Below are 19,796 nucleotides of genomic sequence, written 5' to 3' on the forward strand. Positions count from 1 at the left end.
CTGCAGCCAGAGGACGGAGACAGAATGGATCTTCACCAAACAGAGGTGGGGCAGTAGCTCAGTCAAAACGCCCAAGCTCATGCTTTGCGGGCAGAAGGTTTCGGGTTCAATCCCTAACATCTTCAGAAAGGGCTGGGAAGGACACTTGCCTGAAACCTCAAAGAGCTGCTGCCAAATGGCGCAGATGGCACTGGCGTAGGTGGACCAGTGATCGGACTCAGTATAAGGCAGCTTCTTGGAAGACCAAACCTTGTAATACCCCTGAATTGCTGAGCTTAGAAAGGCCGTTCCAAATGGTATTAAAGCATCTAATTTTATTGCATGAGTTCTTTGGGAAAGGACTAGAGAGTAAAAACATGCCCCGAGTGTATGGGGAGAGAGGATGAGGAGAGAAGGGGAGAAAAAAAGGGGGGAAGAAGGGAAAAGATTCCAGACACAGATAGTTACCTTTCTTGTAGAGCAGTTGGATGGGCGGGGGAGAGTTCTGGGAGGAGAACCCTCACAACACAGAACATGTTGGTTCTTGGACGGGGGGGGGAGCCAGAGAGAGTAAGCATGTGGCAGCCCTCTCTTAAAAAGGTGTTTTTTTTGCGACAGTGCGGAGCTGGGCGCTGAGCTGGGGGTAGCTTCCTTTCTGTCACCCCTGCGGGGAGTTTGGAGTCAGGATGTGAAAGGATTATCAGCTAATGGCTGGCTTCCTAGGTGGGGGGGGGGGAACTCACAATATGCAGTAAATACAGCAACCCAGGAAGGCAGTTCAAATTTAAGCAGTGATTGAGTTAAAACAATACAATGAATAGGAGACACTTCAGCAATGATTTACTATGCCAGACTTCTTCCCAGAGAGGTGGATGTTGTAACCATGAGCTTGTGGCTTGACCTGATAGTGACCTGTGTGTTGAGGTTAAATGTGTTTGCATAATCAGTGATTGGATTAGGAGACCCTTTTGCATAAACAGTGATTGGGTTAAAACAATACAATGAATACAGTACCCACAGAGAGGAGGAGGTTGCGTAGGTTTGTGGCTTGACCAGAGTTTTGGAAATTTGGCCTGTGTGAGAAGTTGAAGCCTGCATATTTTAGTCCATAGTAACATAACCAGATATAAAATCACAACTAAAAGGAAAAATGGGGATTTTCACGTAACATTCTCCCCGGGAACGGGGGGTGGGATCCAGTGTGACTGCCGGATTCCAGCCTCGCCTCCCACTCTCCACCCGCCTGCCCCCGAGGCTGCCCACCACCTGCCCTCCCCACATCCAGGAATGCCTCCCTCCCGCCTCCTCCCCACCTACCTTTTCTTCTTGCATCAGCCCAGACGCAAGTCCGAGAGAGGAGCAGACGCGGAGGCTTGTGTCACCTCTGCAGGCTGGTGCTTCTTGGAGTGCCGGCCCAGCTTCCTCTTGAGGAGGCACAGTTGACTCGCCATCAATACCACAGCCATCCACTTAATAGATAAGGGATTGCTCTTGTTCTCAGGAGACAGTATCAAACTTTGACAATGACCAGACTGCGTAGCCAAGCAGAAAACTATGAAGTAAATGATTCCAAAATTGTAAGGCTGTGTACGAGAGGAAGGTGTAGCCTTCCTAACTGGAGCTTGGAAGTGACAAGAAGAGGGAGCTGTGAAGCAGTAAGTCATGGTCCAAATCTTGCCAATACTATGCACTCATGAGATGACCTTACAACAAGCTAGTGCTTCCGAACCACAAGCACAAATCTCTATATAGGAGATAAAGGGGCTGAGGTCACTGCATGACATGCCTTGAATCCTCTAAAGCAGTGGTTCCCAAACTATGTGTCGGCTTGGGACCCATGGGTGGGTCGCAACCTGATTTTGGGTGGGTCATCAAAGGGTGATGGAAAGATTAGATAACTACTTGCCTCAAGTCCTGAGACTATTAAAAATCAGATACTGTAGCTGCTAAGTACCATCCAAAGAGCTCAGCTCCCCCAAGGGTCAAGGCAGCCAGACTGTGTTGCTTCCCACAAACCAGCAAGCTTTGCAGTTGTCTTTCCATCCAGCAAAGTTTCCCTTTTCCTTGCATCCAGTCAGAGCACCTGCCAACCAGCCTCACCAAACCAGGCAAGCAACATGTGAGTGGTCCTGGCTCACCCACTGACCTTCCTGATCTCAGGTTGGACGCCAAGCTTCAACTGCTGCCTACCTGGCCCCCACAACACCTGCCTAAAGTGGCCAAAAGATGATGAAACTAATCACACCAAACCACACTAGTCTGGGGTAAGCAAAAAAACTGTCTGCCCCGGCCAATCAGGCTCCTGCCTGGCTCCCATGAAGGGCAACCAGCTCATCTCAGCCTGTACAAAGGAGGGCAGGTGGGTGTCGCCCCGCAGGGCTGAACTGAGGGCAAGCAGCAGCAGGCAGTCTGCCCCCACCCCCAAAGTGGCCCAAGCAAGAGCGACTCAGGCTTTTCCCGCCTCTGCCAAGCGTGCAGGGTAAGCAGCTTCGACACACGATTACATGTCACAGGCATTAACAGATATGTGTGAATTTCAGCACAATAAATTTAACAGTATAAAGCGTGCATACATTTTCTCCAGACGCCTTGTACATCTGGGACTATGTCCTATTGAAAACAGCGGGACTTACTTCTGAAAAAATGTACATAAGCTAACATCTCAAGGCTGCAACATTATCATCATTTACCTAGGAGGAACCCCCACAAAACTCAATGGAACCTACTGTTGAATAGAACAGGTACAGAATTGCACTATACTATATCTTCTATTTTTAATTAGAATATTTTAAAATCATCTTTTTCTATTTCCTTACATTTACTTTTAAAAAATCCCACTGCAACCCACACCAAGCGTTGGAGATGTAATGAGGTTGGCCTTTAAATGAAGTAGAAGAAGTTTCAATGTAGAAACAAATGGCAGGAGAAGAATACAATCCAATGAAGAAACTTAAAGTAGATTTTTTTCTGTTATAGTCTTAATGGGACATGGCTCTGGAGAATGTATTGGTGAACTCCGACATTTGACAATTTACTGCTGCACCTAAGCAACCATATTGCCTGCAGAATTTGCAATAGTAATGGAGCAATGGAAGCACTTGCTGGAGGAAAGAGTGTTGGGCATGAATCACATTTTGTAGTTGGCAACCTTCAGTCTCGAAAGACTATGGCATCGCGCTCTGAATGGTGGTTCTGGAGCAGCGTCTAGTGTGGCTGAAAAGGCCGATTCGGGAGTGACAATCCCTTCCACACTGGGAGCAAGTGCAGTCTGTCCCTGGCCTGTCTCCCTGGCTATGGGACTTCCTTCTTTGCCTCTTAGCCTCAGTCTGTTGGCCAAGTGTCTCTTCAAACTGGGAAAGGCCATGCTGCACAGCCTGCCTCCAAGCGGGCCGCTCAGAGGCCAGGGTTTCCCACCTGTTGAGGTCCACTCCCAAGGCCTTCAGATCCCTCTTGCAGATGTCCTTGTATCACAGCTGTGGTCTACCTGTAAGGCGCTTTCCTTGCACGAGTTCTCCATAGAGGAGATCCTTTGGGATCCGGCCATCATCCATTCTCACGACATGACCAAGCCAATGCAGGCGTCTCTGTTTCAGAAGTGCATACGACGCATTCTCGGTATCACCTGGCAGGACAAAGTTCCAAACAACACAGTCCTGGAACGAGCTGGAATCCCTAGCATGTATGCACTGCTGAAACAGAGACACCTGCGTTGGCTTGGTCATGTCGTGAGAATGGATGATGGCCGGATCCCAAAGGATCTCCTCTATGGAGAACTCGTGCAAGGAAAGCACCCTACAGGTAGACCACAGCTGCGATACAAGGACATCTGCAAGAGGGATCTGAAGGCCTTAGGAGTGGACCTCAACAAGTGGGAAACCCTGGCCTCTGAGCAGCCCGCTTGGAGGCAGGCTGTGCAGCATGGCCTTTCCCAGTTTGAAGAGACACTTGGCCAACAGTCTGAGACAAAGAGGCAAAGAAGGAAGGCCCATAGCCAGGGAGACAGACCAGGGTCAGACTGCACTTGTTCCCGTTGTGGAAGGGATTGTCACTCCCGAATTGGCCTTTTCAGCCACACTAGACGATGTTCCAAAACCACCTTTCAGAGCGCGATACCATAGTCTCTCGAGACTGAAGGTTGCCAACAAACATGCTAGGGATTCCAGCTCGTTCCCACTCTCCAGTGCCAATTGATATCTCCCCAGGTGGGGTTGTCGATGTGAATAAGTTATTGTGATCCTGCCTCTGACACTGGGTTAGTCCACCCAATGACATGCCTCCAAAATCCAATAACCCAGTCAGCACCAAAATCCAATAAACCTCCACATCTACACAGTGCAGCAAAGGGAAGCCATTACTGAGGAACTAGCACAAACGTGTTCTGCCCCCTTCCCCCTATCGAGCGAGTGCCTAGAAAAGTTCTGATGGTGAATTTGTCACAGTTTGTCTTCCAGATCAGAATGGACTGATCTCCAGGCGGAGGACTTTGAGTTCCGTGAGGTCTTAGGGAAAGAGACCTTTGGCAAGGTAAATGACCGGAGGGATAACTCTGAGCAGCTGTCCTTGGAAGGCAGGTGCGTCAGTATCAGGGACTAAGGCCCTGTCTTCTCTTTCAGGTCTTCTTGGCAGAGTATAAACCTTCCTCGGTGCTGTTTGCAGTGAAGTCCTTCGAAGAAGCAAAGATTAGTGAACAGATGTAAGAGGCAAAAGAGTCTTGGACTGATCTCCAAGCAGAGGACTTCGAGTTCCGCAAGGTCTTAGGGAAAGGGACCTTTGGAAAGGTAAATGATTCAAGGAATAACTTTTAGTAGCTGTCTTTGGAAGGCAGGTGCGTCAGTATCAGGGACTAAGGCCCTGTCTTCTCTTTCAGGTCTTCTTGGCAGAGTATAAACCTTTCTCGGTGCTGTTTGCAGTGAAGTCCATCCAAAAAGCAGAGATCAGTGAACAGATGTAAGAGGCAAAAGAGTCTTGGAGGGTGATGCGTATAGAATGAAAAGGAGAAAGGAGATAAGGAGGCCATTAGATGTGATCACCAATAGTAACTTTGGCTCTTATGGTGAAGGTTGTTTGTCACAGAGCTGAGACTGAGACAAATAACAACAAAATTGCTATACCGCTTTTCAGTACAGTAGAGCTGAGATTGATTGTTGCATGGATCTGGGTTTTCCCATTGGTCACCTATGTAGTCACTTCTGCCTGCTTGATCTAGCCCATGTGGTTGTCCACATCTCGCTTCGTCCAGGTCCGCTAGAGCTGAACTAAACTCGGTCAGTTAATTGTTCTTATCCCTTTTCTGTGGCTGTGCCGGGGAGGTATTGGTGGAAACAGAAAGTGAGAGATATTAGTGTCCTAAGGAATTGGGGACAGACCAGGTTAGAGGAGTCTGACATGGTGGTAGTACATGCTTGTCCATGGCATGGTGGTAATGCCCCCAGTCCTATTGTAATCTGCTGTGCCCAGCTCTAACTTGACTGAGCAAGTAGGGCCATTCCTTGGTCTAAAACATGGTACTTTTCATAGAGCGAAATTACAGGTTCTTCTTCTGAAAGAGACCCAAGGGGTACATCAGAGGAAGGGGAGGGATGTTGATGGGAAAAAACAGCTTTCCAGTCAGTGAGGCATCAATCCTCAGCACAAGCAGCTTTGTGTGGACTTGTTCGGCACTGACTGTGAGATGTCCATGCCAGACAGGTATGACTCTATATTCCTTTCCATGCTGAAATGGCTCTTCAGTTCGGTGAACCTGTTCTTGCCGCAGGTACTCTGTGCCCCTCAGTGGGCAGATAAAAGTTGGGGGCATGTTCTGCAGAGAATCTTCTTCTTCCTTAATGCTCTCCTGCTCTGCTTCTCTTCCTATTTCTCTGCTGACCGGCTGTCACACGAGAGGGACTCTGAAACTCCATTTCACTGGTGATGTTACCATGTCCACTTTCTAAACACTGGATCTGTCGGGTTAGCACTTGGTCCCCATCTTACCACTGTGACACAGTAGGACACAGTAGGAATTTTTCTAAAGAACTTCACTGTAAACTTAACAATAATGAGGTAAATGTTAACATATATCCTACAGGAGGTTTGCTCCTCTGTAGGACTTTCAGGAGGGTTTTCAGAGAATGCTTCTCATGCATCTCAGCCTTTCCCAACCATCTGCTCAGCAGCTTTTCCTGAGAGCTGCTGTCTCCCCCCCCCCAACTGCCTCTTTCCAACTGCCTCTTTTAACTACTCTTAACTGCCATTCCAACTGCTTTTCCCAACTGCCGTTCCACCACACAAGGTTCTCCGTTCCTAGAATGTGTACCTGTTCCTCTCATTCTTTTCTTGCTTCCTGGGTCTGTGACCAATACTGTTCCCCACTGCCCCCTGGCGCCCCAGGGGACAATGCAAACCAACCCATTCTCTGCACACCAAAACACATTCTCTAGACACCAACAATGGCACACACCAAGCATTTCATTGAAGGTTTCTTAAATGCCTTTTAAGAAGTTGCTTTGCATCTTCTCCCTTGCCTCTTTGATTCATGCTGATACCACAGAGCAAAAGTGGTTTACAATCCATGTGTTATTGTATAATTGTTGTGTTGCCTGCTGCCGTTCAGGTAGGCTAGATCAGGCCTCACAGTGGGGCAGTTGCCTGGTGTAGTGCAGAGCCAAATGGCAACAGCGAGGTGGACTTCAAAAGCACAAGTTTATTGAGGCCCGGAGGTGAAAGTCTCAGCTCAGACAGGAGCCCCGACATCCGGGGAAGCCGACATTTGTACTGTTTATGTAGCACTCAAAATCACAGGCACTCTTTGCTCAGCACTTTTCTGTCATACTCTTTGCATGAGCTGGTCACGTAGGAGACGAGTGAACCTTCCTTCCAGCGGTCAGCCAGGCAGTTTTTGTAACTTCTGCATGGAATTGGTGCCAATTGCAAGATGTGCCCTGTTGTTTGACTCTTTATCTCGCTCTCTCAGCCATGTGGGACCCTGAGCCGCTTACCCACAAGAGGAATTTCATTTTATTCCCCTATTGAGGCCTACCGACTCTTTGGGACTATTGAGGTCTAGCAAAGTTTGGGGCCTGAAGGCCCAACCTCTGACACCAGGCCTAATGATTTCTTTGAATTTCCCCCCGCCTTTCTCCCCCAAGGGGTCCCAAGGCATGAGATGTTCCTTGCACTTGCTTCAGGGCTGCACACAACTAAATGACGGGGAAGATTGAAGGAGAGCAAGGAGCCACCATGTGGTGTGGCAGAGAACATGCTTTGCATGTGGTGCTTTGCATGTGAACGGTTCCCTGGCAACCTGAGCAGACAGGAGCCAATTGATATCTCCCCAGGTGGGGTTGTCGATGTGAATAAGTTATTGTGATCCTGCCTCTGACACTGGATTAGTCCACCCAGTGACATGCCTCCAAAATCCAATAACCCAGTCAGCACCAAAATCCAATAAACCTCCACATCGACACAGTACAGCAAACCCATTACTGAGGAACTAGCACAAACCAGCCCAAACTGGCCGACCCCAGCTCTGAATGTTACAATGTTCATGGCAGGGTCGCCCAGCAGTAATGGCTTCCCTCCTTTTCCTCTTCAGGAGCTCAGGCTTTGCATGTGAGCAGTTCCCTGGCACCCCCATCTGCCCTGCATCCCCCATTGACGGGAAAACAGGGATCATGGTGCGAAATGTACACATCGATGGCAAGGCCACAGCTGGATCATTGCGTCCAGTTCTGGTTGCCACATCTCAAAAAGTTTATCGTGGAAATGGAAAAGGTGCAGAAGAGAATGACCAAAATGATTACTGGGCTGGCTACTGGGCAACTTCCTTATGAGGAAAGGCGACAGCATTTGGGGCTCTTCAGCCTAGAAAAGAGGCCCCTGAGGGGGGACATACAAAATTATGGAGGGGATGGATAGAGTGGATAGAGAGACACTCTTTTCCCTCTCACATAACAAAGGAACCAGGGGGTGGACACTAAAATTGAGTGTTGGGGGAGTTAGGACAAACAAAAGAAAATATTTCTTTACCCAGCGTGTAATTAGTCTGTGCAACTCCTTGCCACAGGAAGTAGTGGTGGCATCTTGCCTGGATGCCTTTAAGAGGGTATTGGACAAATTTCCGGGGGAAAAGTCCATCACGAGTTACAAGTTATGGTAGATATGTGCAAGCTCCTGGTTTTAGAGGCAGGCTGCCTGTGATTGCCAGATGCAGGGGAGGGCACCAGGACGCAGGTTGTGTCTTGTCATCTTGTGTGCTCCCTGAAGCATTTGGTGGGCCACTGTGAGATACAGGAAGCTTTGGCCTGATCTAGTGGGGCTCCTCTTATGTTCTTATGTTTTTCCAAACTAGTCAGTACTTGATTCACTCCAGCCTTGCCCCCCCTGAGACAGCAGTTTGTCCCTCCTAGCATTTTCTCTTTTGGTCTAGTTAGCTGGGGGTGATTTGAAGGCCTTTTTGCAATGTTTTTTCATGCATAGGAGGGAAGAGGGCTTGGTGCTTCTGACAGGGATGGGGAGTGAGGGAGAGAGTGCATGTGTGTAGAGTGAGTAAAACAGGTTCCTGGAGGGCTCCTTGGAAGTTATGACCTCTGGTCATCCTGTCCCTGTCCACAGCACATGTAGAGAAGGGCTGGTCTAGACCAGCTACAAGGAAGGTGGGGAGAGATTTCTACTTGTACCGGCTGGGGGGCAGTGTGCTATTTCTTCTACTGTGGAACATGGTAATTACTACAAAGGTATTGCTTCTGGGAGGGTGGCTGGGAGAAACGTTTTGGTTTGGAGAAATTATGGTGGGGCTTTTGCCTTTCAGATATATTTTTAAAATTAATGGGTGCTGCTTGGGGGCTGGGGAGACCCTTTTTCTGGTGGGAGAAAGAATGGAAAGCATTTGAGCTAAAGAGAACCAAGAACTTAAGTGTGGAAAAGGTTCTAAGCAGGGGCAGATCCAGGGGAGGACATGGGTGCATATCCCCCACCCCCCAAACCATCCTGCTGCTGGGAAGGGCACCCACTGGGATGGAGAGCAAAATGAGATGTCAGGGGAAAATCCACTAGGCAGGTGCCAGATTGGCTGGAATGGCAGCCCAGGTCTATCCACCCAGCAAATAGCCACAGAAACTATAAGCTCAATCAGGAGTCCAGGTCTACCCAAGTAGGTAGACCTGGGTTCCAAGTCCAGGAGGGAGCCCAGGTATACCTGCCCTGCAAATGGCCACAGAGGCAATAAGTTCAAGTGGGAGCCCAGGTCTACCCAGCAGGTAGTCCTGGGTTCCAAGTCCAGACAGGAGCCCAGGTCAGCCCACCCAGCAAATAGCCACAGAAGCTATAAGCTCAATCAGGAGCCCAGGTCTACCCGGCTGGTTGACCTAGGCTCTAAAGGTAGTGCCCCCTCCTTTCAGATACAGACACACTGGATCCACCCCTGGTTCTAAGGAGATTCAACTCTCGGAAAGATAGGGGAATTCAGCTCTACTAGGTAGTTTCAATAAATTCAAATCTTCTGTACTTGCTTTTGAAAAGTAATGAATATTGTAAAAAAATCTTGTGTTCCAATAGCGTTACTGTATTTGACTTGCTTTTATGTACTGAAGCAAAGACGAGTTGAAACAATGAAGACATGGAGCCAGGGTTTCAGGTTGAGTGCAAGGAGCACGAAGCTACTTTTCTGAGCTAGCCCCCAGCTTTTATTTCATTCTCATAAAACAATACAAAGCAAAGCTCTGGTTACTGTCGGTCACTGATAAGACACTTCTAGCAGGCAAAAACACATTCCGAACTTCTGAGCACTAACCCTTATCTCTATACCATAACTCATCCCTGTTTGCTTGCACTGGGCTTCATGCTCTCAGCTCACATGAACAGAGCCCATATCAAGATTTGCTTCGAACTGGAGGGGGCGGGTGTGCCTGCCAATGTTGCCATGTCTTCCTTAAAGCTCTAAAGCCCAGTGCTTCTGCACTGCTACACTACAATGTACAGTAAATAAATTTTATTTTCGTATGTATCAGTGCATCAGCAATGTGTCATCAGCAAATGAAAGGCTTTCAATAGAAGTAAATACTACCTGCATCACAGTGATATGTTTTACTTTTGCAAGGATGCAAGTCTTGTGCTGGTGTGCAAAATGAAAAAATATGTTGCATGTTATATCTATGTAGACAAATACATTTTACATTGCATGCAGAGATGCATTTATTCTATGCAAATTATTGTTACATTGCTTTACAGATAATGAATGCATCTTTTAAAAAAAAAACCAAAATATTTTCTCTTAATGAAATTTGGGGGAGTTACGGGTCTTTGATGTTTCTCCATCCTTATCCTCCATTTTGCACACCAGTACAGATACCTAATTGCTCACCCTGAAAAAATAATCACCACCCTCCTAGAATCCTGTTTACAGGCCTGCTGTGGGGCCATCATGACCCAGATAAGTTTGGGAACCAGTGTCATATGCTATGCTGATCCCTGGTTTTCTGCTCACTTGAACAGTGCAGAAAAGTGCAGAAAAGGTACAGAATGTGCTACTAGGTGCTGAACTCAGCATTGTAGAAATGTCAACTTTTATATCGATCCTTCAAAAGATATGAAAATACGCTTGAAAATGTATGGCTTGTTGATGTTTCAGAAGCCAAAAGAATGCCTGTAAGCATTACATAGTTCAGTCTCCTGCATGATTCCTTCACTGCAATAGGGTCACTGGGCACTAAGGTTTGCCCAGTACCCCCGTGATGGACCTCCTGCAAGCGTCACCCCCGTGATGGACCTCCTCCCATGCAGTGGGCATGGCAACATCCCAGGCGGTGGATGTGGCAGTGCATCATCACCCCACCCCCACTGGTTTTTTGGCTATAACTTTTGATAGATTCTATTTATTTCAATTCAGTTTGTTTCATTGCATTCTGCTGTAAATTACTCATCGAATGATATATAACATGATTGTATTAATCCTAAAAACCACAATTTTAAAATTTTGGCCAGTAGTGGTATCACCCCCCCCCCGTGTGCATCACCCAGTGCACAGCATGCACCCCCCTAGCAATGCCATTGCTTCCCTGTCCATCATAGAAGGCACAAGGGGACTCTGAAAGGTCAACAGTACTAAGCATGCACCATGCCAGTGAGGCTCTGCTTAATCCCGCTTCTCATTCTCTCAATGTTGGTCTGCAGAAAAAAAGGCACAACACAGGAGAAAGAGTCTCTCCCTGTGACTGCAGCCCTGAAATGTCCCAGGTTTCTAACCATAAGAAAAAGTTCTCTCTGCATTCAGTATCAACCTGTGTAGACACAAGTAGGGCAGCTGTCATTGGTGAAGTTTTTGGCTAACGTTCATTCTTGAACAGGGTGAATGCCTGCACCATATAAACATCTTTCTATTCGTCTCTTAACACGAAAAACAAGAGAACACTTAGCATTAAACTAACTAAACCAAATCTTGTAAATGTTAGCAGGTCAGCAGACCCCTCCCCCCCCCCAAAGTCAGTAAATTTAATCACATCCTTGGAAAGGGAGACACACATTTAGTGCTTTGTTGGATGAGGGCCTAGATTAATCCAAATGGTTGTAAAAATAGAAATGTAGCTTCCCTTCCTTGCAAGTTTTCATCACAGGTATCCAAGGATCTGCCTAAAAATACTGATCTGCTCTCTGTCCAAAGATATCAAAGCACCACAGGGCAAGAAATTGGCCTCCATGTTACATAACAACAAACAACATCACACTTTTCAATGTTCCAGACCAGGGGTGCCCAAACCCCGGCCCACAGGCCACTTGCGACCTGTGGCAGGTCCCCATCTGGCCCCCAAGTGGGTCGTGTGCCTCCAATGGGCACACGGCCCGTGGAAGAATCACCGTGGCCCGCACTGACCCAGTGCATGAGCTCCCAGTATGTCTTTCCCTCGCTGCCAGCAGCGAGGGAAAGACCAGCCCAGCATCTGCGCAGGGACTTTTATACTCTTAAAGTAACGCGAGACTTGCAGGTGGTCTCGCGTTACCTTATCGCTGAATGCCCTTGCGTGCACACGCACTGGGCTAGTCTTTCCCTGCCAAGCTCCCGGGCAACACATGGAGCCTGAAGCAGCAGGGAGAGACAGAGCGCCTGCGTCGCCACCTCCATGAGGGAGGTTGGGTGGGTGTGCAAGCATGCAGGCAGGCAAGCAGGCAGGCACTTCGCCAGCAAAGCGCGGGTGAGCACCGCCGCTGCCGCCGCCGCACAGCAGCAGCAGGTACCTGGGAGAGTGGGAGAGAGACTGCTCCGCTGCCACCGCACAGCAGCAGCAGCACGTGCCAGGGAGAGCGGGCGAGCGCCACCACAGAAGCAAGAGCAGCAGCCACCACCCTCACCTACAAGGCTCCCTCCCTAAATAACTTTGGTGCAAAGCAAAGAGTGTGTCTCTATTTAAAAAAAACTTTATTCCTTTTTTTTACTGCTGCCTGCAACCTTCCCGCCCAAAATATGTGCTTGCTCTCCTTGTGGAACTTTTCCTGTGGTTCTGGATGCACACCTGCCCTGCATTGTCTGCCTCTGGTTTTCAAAATGCTTGCTCTGTTGCTGTGGCCATGTGCGGTGGGCAACACCCCCTCTGGTGTTTCCCATTTCATCCCTCAGGTATATCTGCTTTTATCATTTTTTTAAAAATTCTCCTCTTTCTTTTGGGGTGGGGTTTTGTGCAGCAAAAGGTGTATTTAGCTCCACTATTCTGTCACTGATGAATTCATATATTTCTTGACTTTTTTCTTTTTTCTTCCTTGTGTGCTTCAGGGCACATCCTGCCTGTTTCTGAACAAGTTATATCTGTGAGGGCATCCTGCCTCAGAGTCAGCGTATGTCTCCAAGTATTTCTGGCTTTGTTTGTATGCTTTTTCCTGGCCAAGAGGTAGGTTCTTGTGGTGTGTGTGTGTGTGTGTGTGTGTGAGAGAGAGAGAGAGAGAGAGAGAGAGAGAGAGAGAGAGAAGAGAGAGAGAGAGAGAGAGAGAGAGAGAGAGAGAGAGAGAGAGAGCACACACATCAGTGACATTACTAATACTGCTATCTCATTACTTCCCTCAGGTATGGATAGAAAGAGGAGAAAAGTGGACAATGAGAGCCATCTTTTCAACCCAGAATGGGGCACCAAGTACTTTTTCACACACTGCAATGAGAAAGCCCTGTGCCTTATCTGCAATGAGAACATTGCTGTTCTCAAGGAATACAATCTGTGCCACCACTATGAGACCGAGCATGAGAGGACATACTTGCAGTACACAGGAGCACAGCGTTCTGAGAAACTGGAGCAACTCAAATGAAATTTGGAGTCACAATGTGCTGTGTTCACGCACAGGAGAACAGAGAATGAAGCTGTGACCAAGGCCAGTTACAAGGTGACGTGCAGATTGTCTAGAAGGGGGAAGTCATTCACAGATGCAGAACTAATCAAAGGCTGTGCAGTGGAAGAGATAACCCCAGGTTATGAAAGTGTTTTCAACATGGTGAGTCTGTCATGAAGTACTGTAACTCGAAGATTCAATGATATTGGAAACAACATTGTCCATCAAATTGTAGACAAGGCAAGCCAGTTTCAGGTGTACTTTCTGGCTCTCGACGAGTCTACAGATGTGTGTGACACCTCACAGCTCCTGGTGTTCTTCCGTGGTGTCGACAGCGAATTTAATGTGACTCAAGAATTGGCATCAGTGCACAGCATGCATGGCACAACAATTGGGGAAGACATCTTCAAAGAATTAGAAAAGTCTTTATTAGAATACAAACTGGACTGGAGTAAGCTGAAATGTGTGACAATTGGTGGAGGAAAGAACATGTCTGGGGTGAAGAAAGGCTTGGTTGGACAAATAACAAGAAGAGTGGAGAGTAGTGGAGTATCAAAGCCCATGTTTCTGCATTGTATCATCCATCAGCAAGCACTGTGTGTAAAATATGTGGACATGACTAGTGTTCTGAAACTTGTGGTAGATACAATAAATTACATAAGATCTCATGGGCTGATTCATCGCCAATTTTGTGAGTTCCTGAAGGAGACTGATTCAGAGATCATAGACTTGCCCTTCTATACAGCAGTCAGATGGCTCAGTTGCGGGAAGGTTGTGCTTTTTCCAGCTCAGAGATGAAATAAAATTATTTCTGCTACAGAAGAATCACCATGTACCAGTCCTGTATAACACTGACTGGCTTTTGAAACTGGCTTTTTTTTGTAGATTTGATATCCCACGTGAACCAACTCAATATCAGTATGCAAAGAGAAAACAATCTAATCAATGATGTCTTCTCACTTGTGAAGACATTCAGGTCCAAATTGCTGCTCCTTGGAAGGAATGTACAACACCAGAACTTGGAGCATTTACCCACCTGTGCAATATTGCATGCTGAGAGTGGAGCAGCATGTCCATCATCATTTGCTGCAGAAAAAGTCAGGGAGCTGCACAAACAATTCACAGAACGCTTCTCTGACCTGAATGCTCACGCAGAGGAAATAAAAATGTTTCAGAATCCCTTTGACTGTGATGTGGACAGACTGCCAGGTCGGTTCCAAATGGAAATAATTGAATTGCAGTCAAATGATCTGCTGAGAGCAAGGCACAAGGCAGGAGACCTAGCACAATTCTATAAATCTCTGCAGCCTGAGAAATTCCCAAATTTGAAAGAATTTGCTCGTGGATCTCTCTCTATTTTTGGGACAACATACCTCTGCGAGCAGACATTTTCAAGAATGAAATATGTAAAATCAGAATACAGGTCCACATTAACTGATGAGCATTTGAAGTCATTACTGGGTTGCAGGACTCTTCCACACTAGTACCAGATTACAATGAACTATTGAGATCAAGACAACAGCTCCACCACTCTCATTGAAAGTTCATAGTGCTCAAAGTTCATGGTTTATATTGCTCAAAGTTCATATTGCTCAATGTTCTTAGTTCATGGTGCTCCAAGTTCATAGTTCTCATGTGTTTTGCCTTTATTATAGTTCTCATGTGTATTTGTATTATAAAGTTCAGTAAAATTCATTTGTTCATATAAGTTCCATCTGTAATGTATTCATTTATGTATATTTATTCAAATTTGAAATGCAAATTAATTGGGTTTTTCCTTCGGCCCCTGACACAGTGTCAAAGAGATGATGCAGCCCTCCTGCCAAAATGTTTGAGCACCCCTGTTCCAGACAACCATAACAGCTTCTTCTACGCATTCCAGTCTAGGCATCATGCAATGGCTCACTTCTTGGAGCTCTTCCCTTGCTCTGGATAGTGTCCATCCAGCACTGAGTTCAGTACCGACTGGCGCTGGGCCAGCGTCGGTGGTCCCTACACTGAGGGTGCCGTAAATGTGCTTTATGGTAGGTTTATACAACACCCAGCATTTTTATACACATTCACACACATACCACCAGCTGTAAGGAGCTCAGGATTGGGCTCACAGTTCAGATCTAATTCCTCACCATGCCCAGGTGGTTTTGATTGTTGTTTTTTCAAAGAAATGTTGAGAGATCTGATCACCCACAGCCTGAATAGTTTTGAATGGAAAATGGGAAACAAATGAGAATGAATGCAAATGAGGGAATTATTTGAACTGCAAGAAGAAGAACTGAAGGAAAGACATAACCAAGAGAAAGTGAAAGACCAGGAGGAAAAAAAAACAGAAGAGCCTTGCGGAAAATATACAGTACTAAATATATACTGACAACAGTTGTATACTAAATGTGAGAAACACTGTTGAGAGGAAACCACAAGGAGCAAAACAAATTAGCCAGAGCTTCATAATTCTGTTCTGTAGTAGCTCATGGTGCCCTAATAACTGAAATAATAAACTGTAGTAAGAAGGAAGCATATTTGATACATGCATAAACAATTGTTTGAATGGACTGTAAAATCTTAGCAAAGCTGCCTCCAAATTCAAAGAAGCCTTGTAGAGAATCTACTTCCTTGCTACAACACAGCTCTGAGGTCTCAATTTTTGAATATGTCCACTTGGACAAGTGCCCCCTGACACTGGGGGTCCCTGCGCCCAGCGCAACCCCCCATTTTCCACCCCCACACCCCGTTGTCACCCACACCCTCTTCTCTGCCCCCCCTGCACCTGACCCGGAAGTAATTGCAGTGATGACATCACTCAACTCAATGGGGGGGTGAGGCTTGGGGAGGCACCCCTGGAGGGCTGGCATCTGGGGCTTTTGCCCCATTTACCCCCCTCTAGGTATGCCAGTGCTCCATGACTAGAATGGAAATTCCTTCTTAAGAAGCTTGCTAGAAGTCCTCTCTACTTTCCTACTGCATGTGCAGAAGGCTTCTGTGCTGGTGTTTTATTGGAACCTTCACAAGTACAAGTCATCCCTGTCTGATATGTCCTACAATGTTTTTAGGAGGTTTCTGATGTTATAGACTATACTGGACATGTGCAGAAACTTCTTGCACTAGTATGACACACAGCCTAATCCTATCCTTTCCCCCCACACTGGTGCAGCCTTGCTGCAAAGATGTGCACTGTATCCAGTGGGGAGGAGCAGATTCTGAGGCTTCGGAAGGGAAAGGGGGTTTAAGGGCCCAATCCTATCCAATTTTCCAGTGCCTGAGCAGCTGTGCCAATGGGGTGTGCACTGCATGGGTCTCCTCGGACCTAACCAGTGATTTTGCAGGCACAAGTCTGAGGAAAGAAATGGGCCGGAAAGTTGTGGCCAGAGGGGATAGGATCCAGTGTGTACCGTCACCTCTGAATCAAGTCTGATGCAAAAACAATCAAATACCATATAAAACACAGTACTAAAGCTGTTGCACGCAACAATCCCCTGGGGGCTGGGGATTAGAATAGGCCCTCAGTTTGGCTGTACTTGTCGTAAGAGGCAACTAAACAGCCACCGGGTAGATGGGACTTGTCAGCCTGGGAAGGCAGCTCATCTGAGAGAAGGAAAACTCTGATCCCAAACCCCCACTGCCTTGTGGCTACATCCAGTTATGGAAAAGGCTTCAGGAGTCAACCTCGAGGCAAAATCCAGAGCCGGAGTCCCTGAGGCAGTTCGTGGCTGAACACAGTCACGTTCTGGCAACTCCTGCGACGCTGCTGGAACCAACCGTATTGGCTTCTGCCTTTCCATTGGACCATTTCAGCGACGTGGAGAGGGGGGATTTGCTGCAAGGGTAACAGCCTATCCTCCATACCTACTTTACCCAGGCTTCGCGCACTGCAGAGGACACTCTGTTCCAGAACCACCATTCAGAGCGTGACACCAGAGTCTTTCGAGACTGAAGGATGCCAACAAGCACGCAACACCAAGAAAATTTGGAAGTTTCTTAGCTGAACGCAGGTCTAAAATGAGGGGAGGAAAAAAAGACAATAGTATTAGCCAACAAATAGTAATATTGCAAGCAAACCAGTAATAGAGCCAAGCTAGCCAAAGTTCTTTAGTTAGTTCTAAAGTTAGCCAAAGTTGGCTAACGTCTTGGCTGCCCTCCATGTGAGAGATGGAGCTGCTTGTCAGCCTGTGTGGGAGAACTGGAGGCCAGAAGTGAGGCCAGAAGGTCCATTCTGAAATGTTGTTGGTTCTTGAAAGAGAGAACCTCTATGTTTGTAGAAATCCCCTTGAGGGATTTAGAAACGCCTGCCTATGTAAACCGCCTTGAATAAAGTCAGAGGAGTAATCCGATGACCAGAAAGGCGGTAAATAAATACCTAGTTATTATTATTATTATATTCTTTTGAAAGAGCTAGGTTTTCTTCCAATGCCTAAAAGAAGGCCTGACAGATCTCTTTGAGAAGGGCATTCTGAAACACTGGTACCACCACTAAGGAGCCCTGCTAGTTTGAGCCCTGTATATTGAGCCTCGCCTGGCAGCAACAAGCAGAACACACAGCTATGCAAATAATGAATAGCGCATTCATGGGTGCATACAAAAGTAGTCCTTGGTTAGGGTAGATGCACATCAAATTCAAATCTAGTGAGGCTTGTTTTATATAGCTCCACACTGTGTTCACCTCCATAATGTGTGCTGTTTGTGTATTATGGGTTGGCAAATGGACTAAAGGTATTCTCTCACCTTTTGGCAATTAGGGTTGTATCTTTGTGTCCAAAGCCACCACAGACTGAACTGGGTGACCAGCAGACCAGTTTAAAAAAAAAAACCCAGTCAGTTCTTTTACTTTTCATGGCAGCTTAATACGCAGAAACCAGGAGATAACCCTGTTTACAGAACAGATATAAACATGATTGCTCGCTAATGTCTGCACATCAAATTGCTGTTACGAGTCACAGCTACAGCAGTTGATTGAAAAGTTGGCAGCCTGACGCCCCCAACAAATGGCGCCCTTGTGTGAGCACTGTCTGCCTGCAGTCTTGACAGCAGCCCTGCACACTTCTAGGGTGCTCAAGCTGGAGCTGCCACACATATGAATGGGCCCTTGTGGTGCATAGACTCAAAAATATACACTTGCCCCATTAATTGGAGGCTGTTGTTGATCAGTTTCATCCAGTTAAGATCAGGGAGATGGGGCTTCACTTTTTTCCCCAGAAGGCAGTAAAATCACCTGCAGAGTTAATTCCCCAAGGATTCTGGAATTGCTTGATACATTTTGTATGTGTGCATGAGTGTATGGGAACGTGTACAGTGACATAATGTTAATTTAAGTACAAATTAAAAATGCTTTTGATTGAAAGGAGAACAACATGTTCCATTCTAGAGTATAGGATTGCATCACTGAGATAATATTAACTATTGAAGTTTTCTTGTTTTCATTTGGGGTAGGAGAGGTGTTCCTTGTGCCCTTTGTTAGCACATCTCAGGAAATAGTTCTATGAGTTTGTTTAGTTCATGGTTCTGAACATGCATCCTAAGCAAATACACACTACTTTGATTCAGGATTGCAAACAGAAGTACGACAAGCACGTTATTCTACCTGGGAGAAAGGGTAAATATTTGCACAACATAAATAGTTCTCAGAAGAAATGTCAACCCATTGGAATGCTAATTTGGGATTTGGATCCAAACCAAATTTAGGACTATTTAGAACAGCCCTAGTTATTACAAAATTGTGTTGAGAATTATCTGGTCTCAAACCCCAAGGAGGCTTCCTCTGGAGAGGAGCAAGCCCCCAGCACATATGGGGGTCTCAAAGCCTTGAGCAGCTAGAACTCTCCCCTCCTGCAGACTCTGGGAATTTAGCTCCCTTTATCTGGAGCCTTGCTCTTGCCTCAGGGTCACCTCTCTTGCCTTCAGGCCCCAGTCACAAAACTATGCTGAGCTTCAGAACCATCACTGAAATCCTGTTTGGTATACCAGGATTTCTCTCCCAATGGGCCTACTCAGGAGAAGAGGAATGCAAGCTTTGGCTGCTCGCCCTGTATCAGGGCCTAGTTAAATCCAAGAAGGGATGGGGCTTCTGACTCCTTTATCGCATTTCAATTGCAATCAGATCTTTGCTGGTGCAATGATTCAGCATTGGGAGTACCTCCTAAAGCAGCGATGTTAGATAGAAGGCCTGCAGGCTGGATATGGCACACAGAAGCTCCTTATCTGACCCCCATGATAATTGGGTTCTCCCAGCACTACCATCAGCTGCTTTCAGTTGCTGAGCTTTGAAGTGATGCTTTAGCAGAAGCAGCCCTGCTAAAAGGGTCGCTCTGAGAGAGCCCAATTATAATGCAGGCCACCGTTACAGCATTGTCACGTTACAGCTGAGGCATTACTTTGCAGAGCACCTCTCAGTTGCTGACCTGCAAAGTGGACCTACTGGAAGTTTGGCCTGTGTGATAACTGGGCTCTCACATATCTTGAAAATATTATCAAGATTTGTGTGTTCTCTGTCATTTGCAACTAATAAGTTCCTATATGAGAACAAAGGGCTTATTTCTGATCAT

The 19,796-nt window shown here is 46.7% G+C and overlaps 1 protein-coding gene across 1 annotated transcript in view; it reads left to right on the forward strand.

The window, feature by feature from the left end:
• Positions 1–2,294: 2,294 nt before the first annotated feature.
• RGS13 (regulator of G protein signaling 13) overlaps positions 2,295–19,796 on the forward strand; it is a 42,144-nt gene continuing 24,642 nt past the window's right edge. The window contains exons 1-3 of the mRNA XM_066624543.1: positions 2,295–2,458; positions 4,431–4,503; positions 4,593–4,672. Of these exons, the coding sequence (XP_066480640.1) occupies positions 2,295–2,458; positions 4,431–4,503; positions 4,593–4,672 (317 nt within the window). The remainder of the gene's footprint in view (positions 2,459–4,430; positions 4,504–4,592; positions 4,673–19,796) is intronic.

This window comes from Tiliqua scincoides, chromosome 4 (assembly GCF_035046505.1).
Source record: "Tiliqua scincoides isolate rTilSci1 chromosome 4, rTilSci1.hap2, whole genome shotgun sequence".
Lineage (NCBI taxonomy): Eukaryota > Metazoa > Chordata > Lepidosauria > Squamata > Scincidae > Tiliqua > Tiliqua scincoides.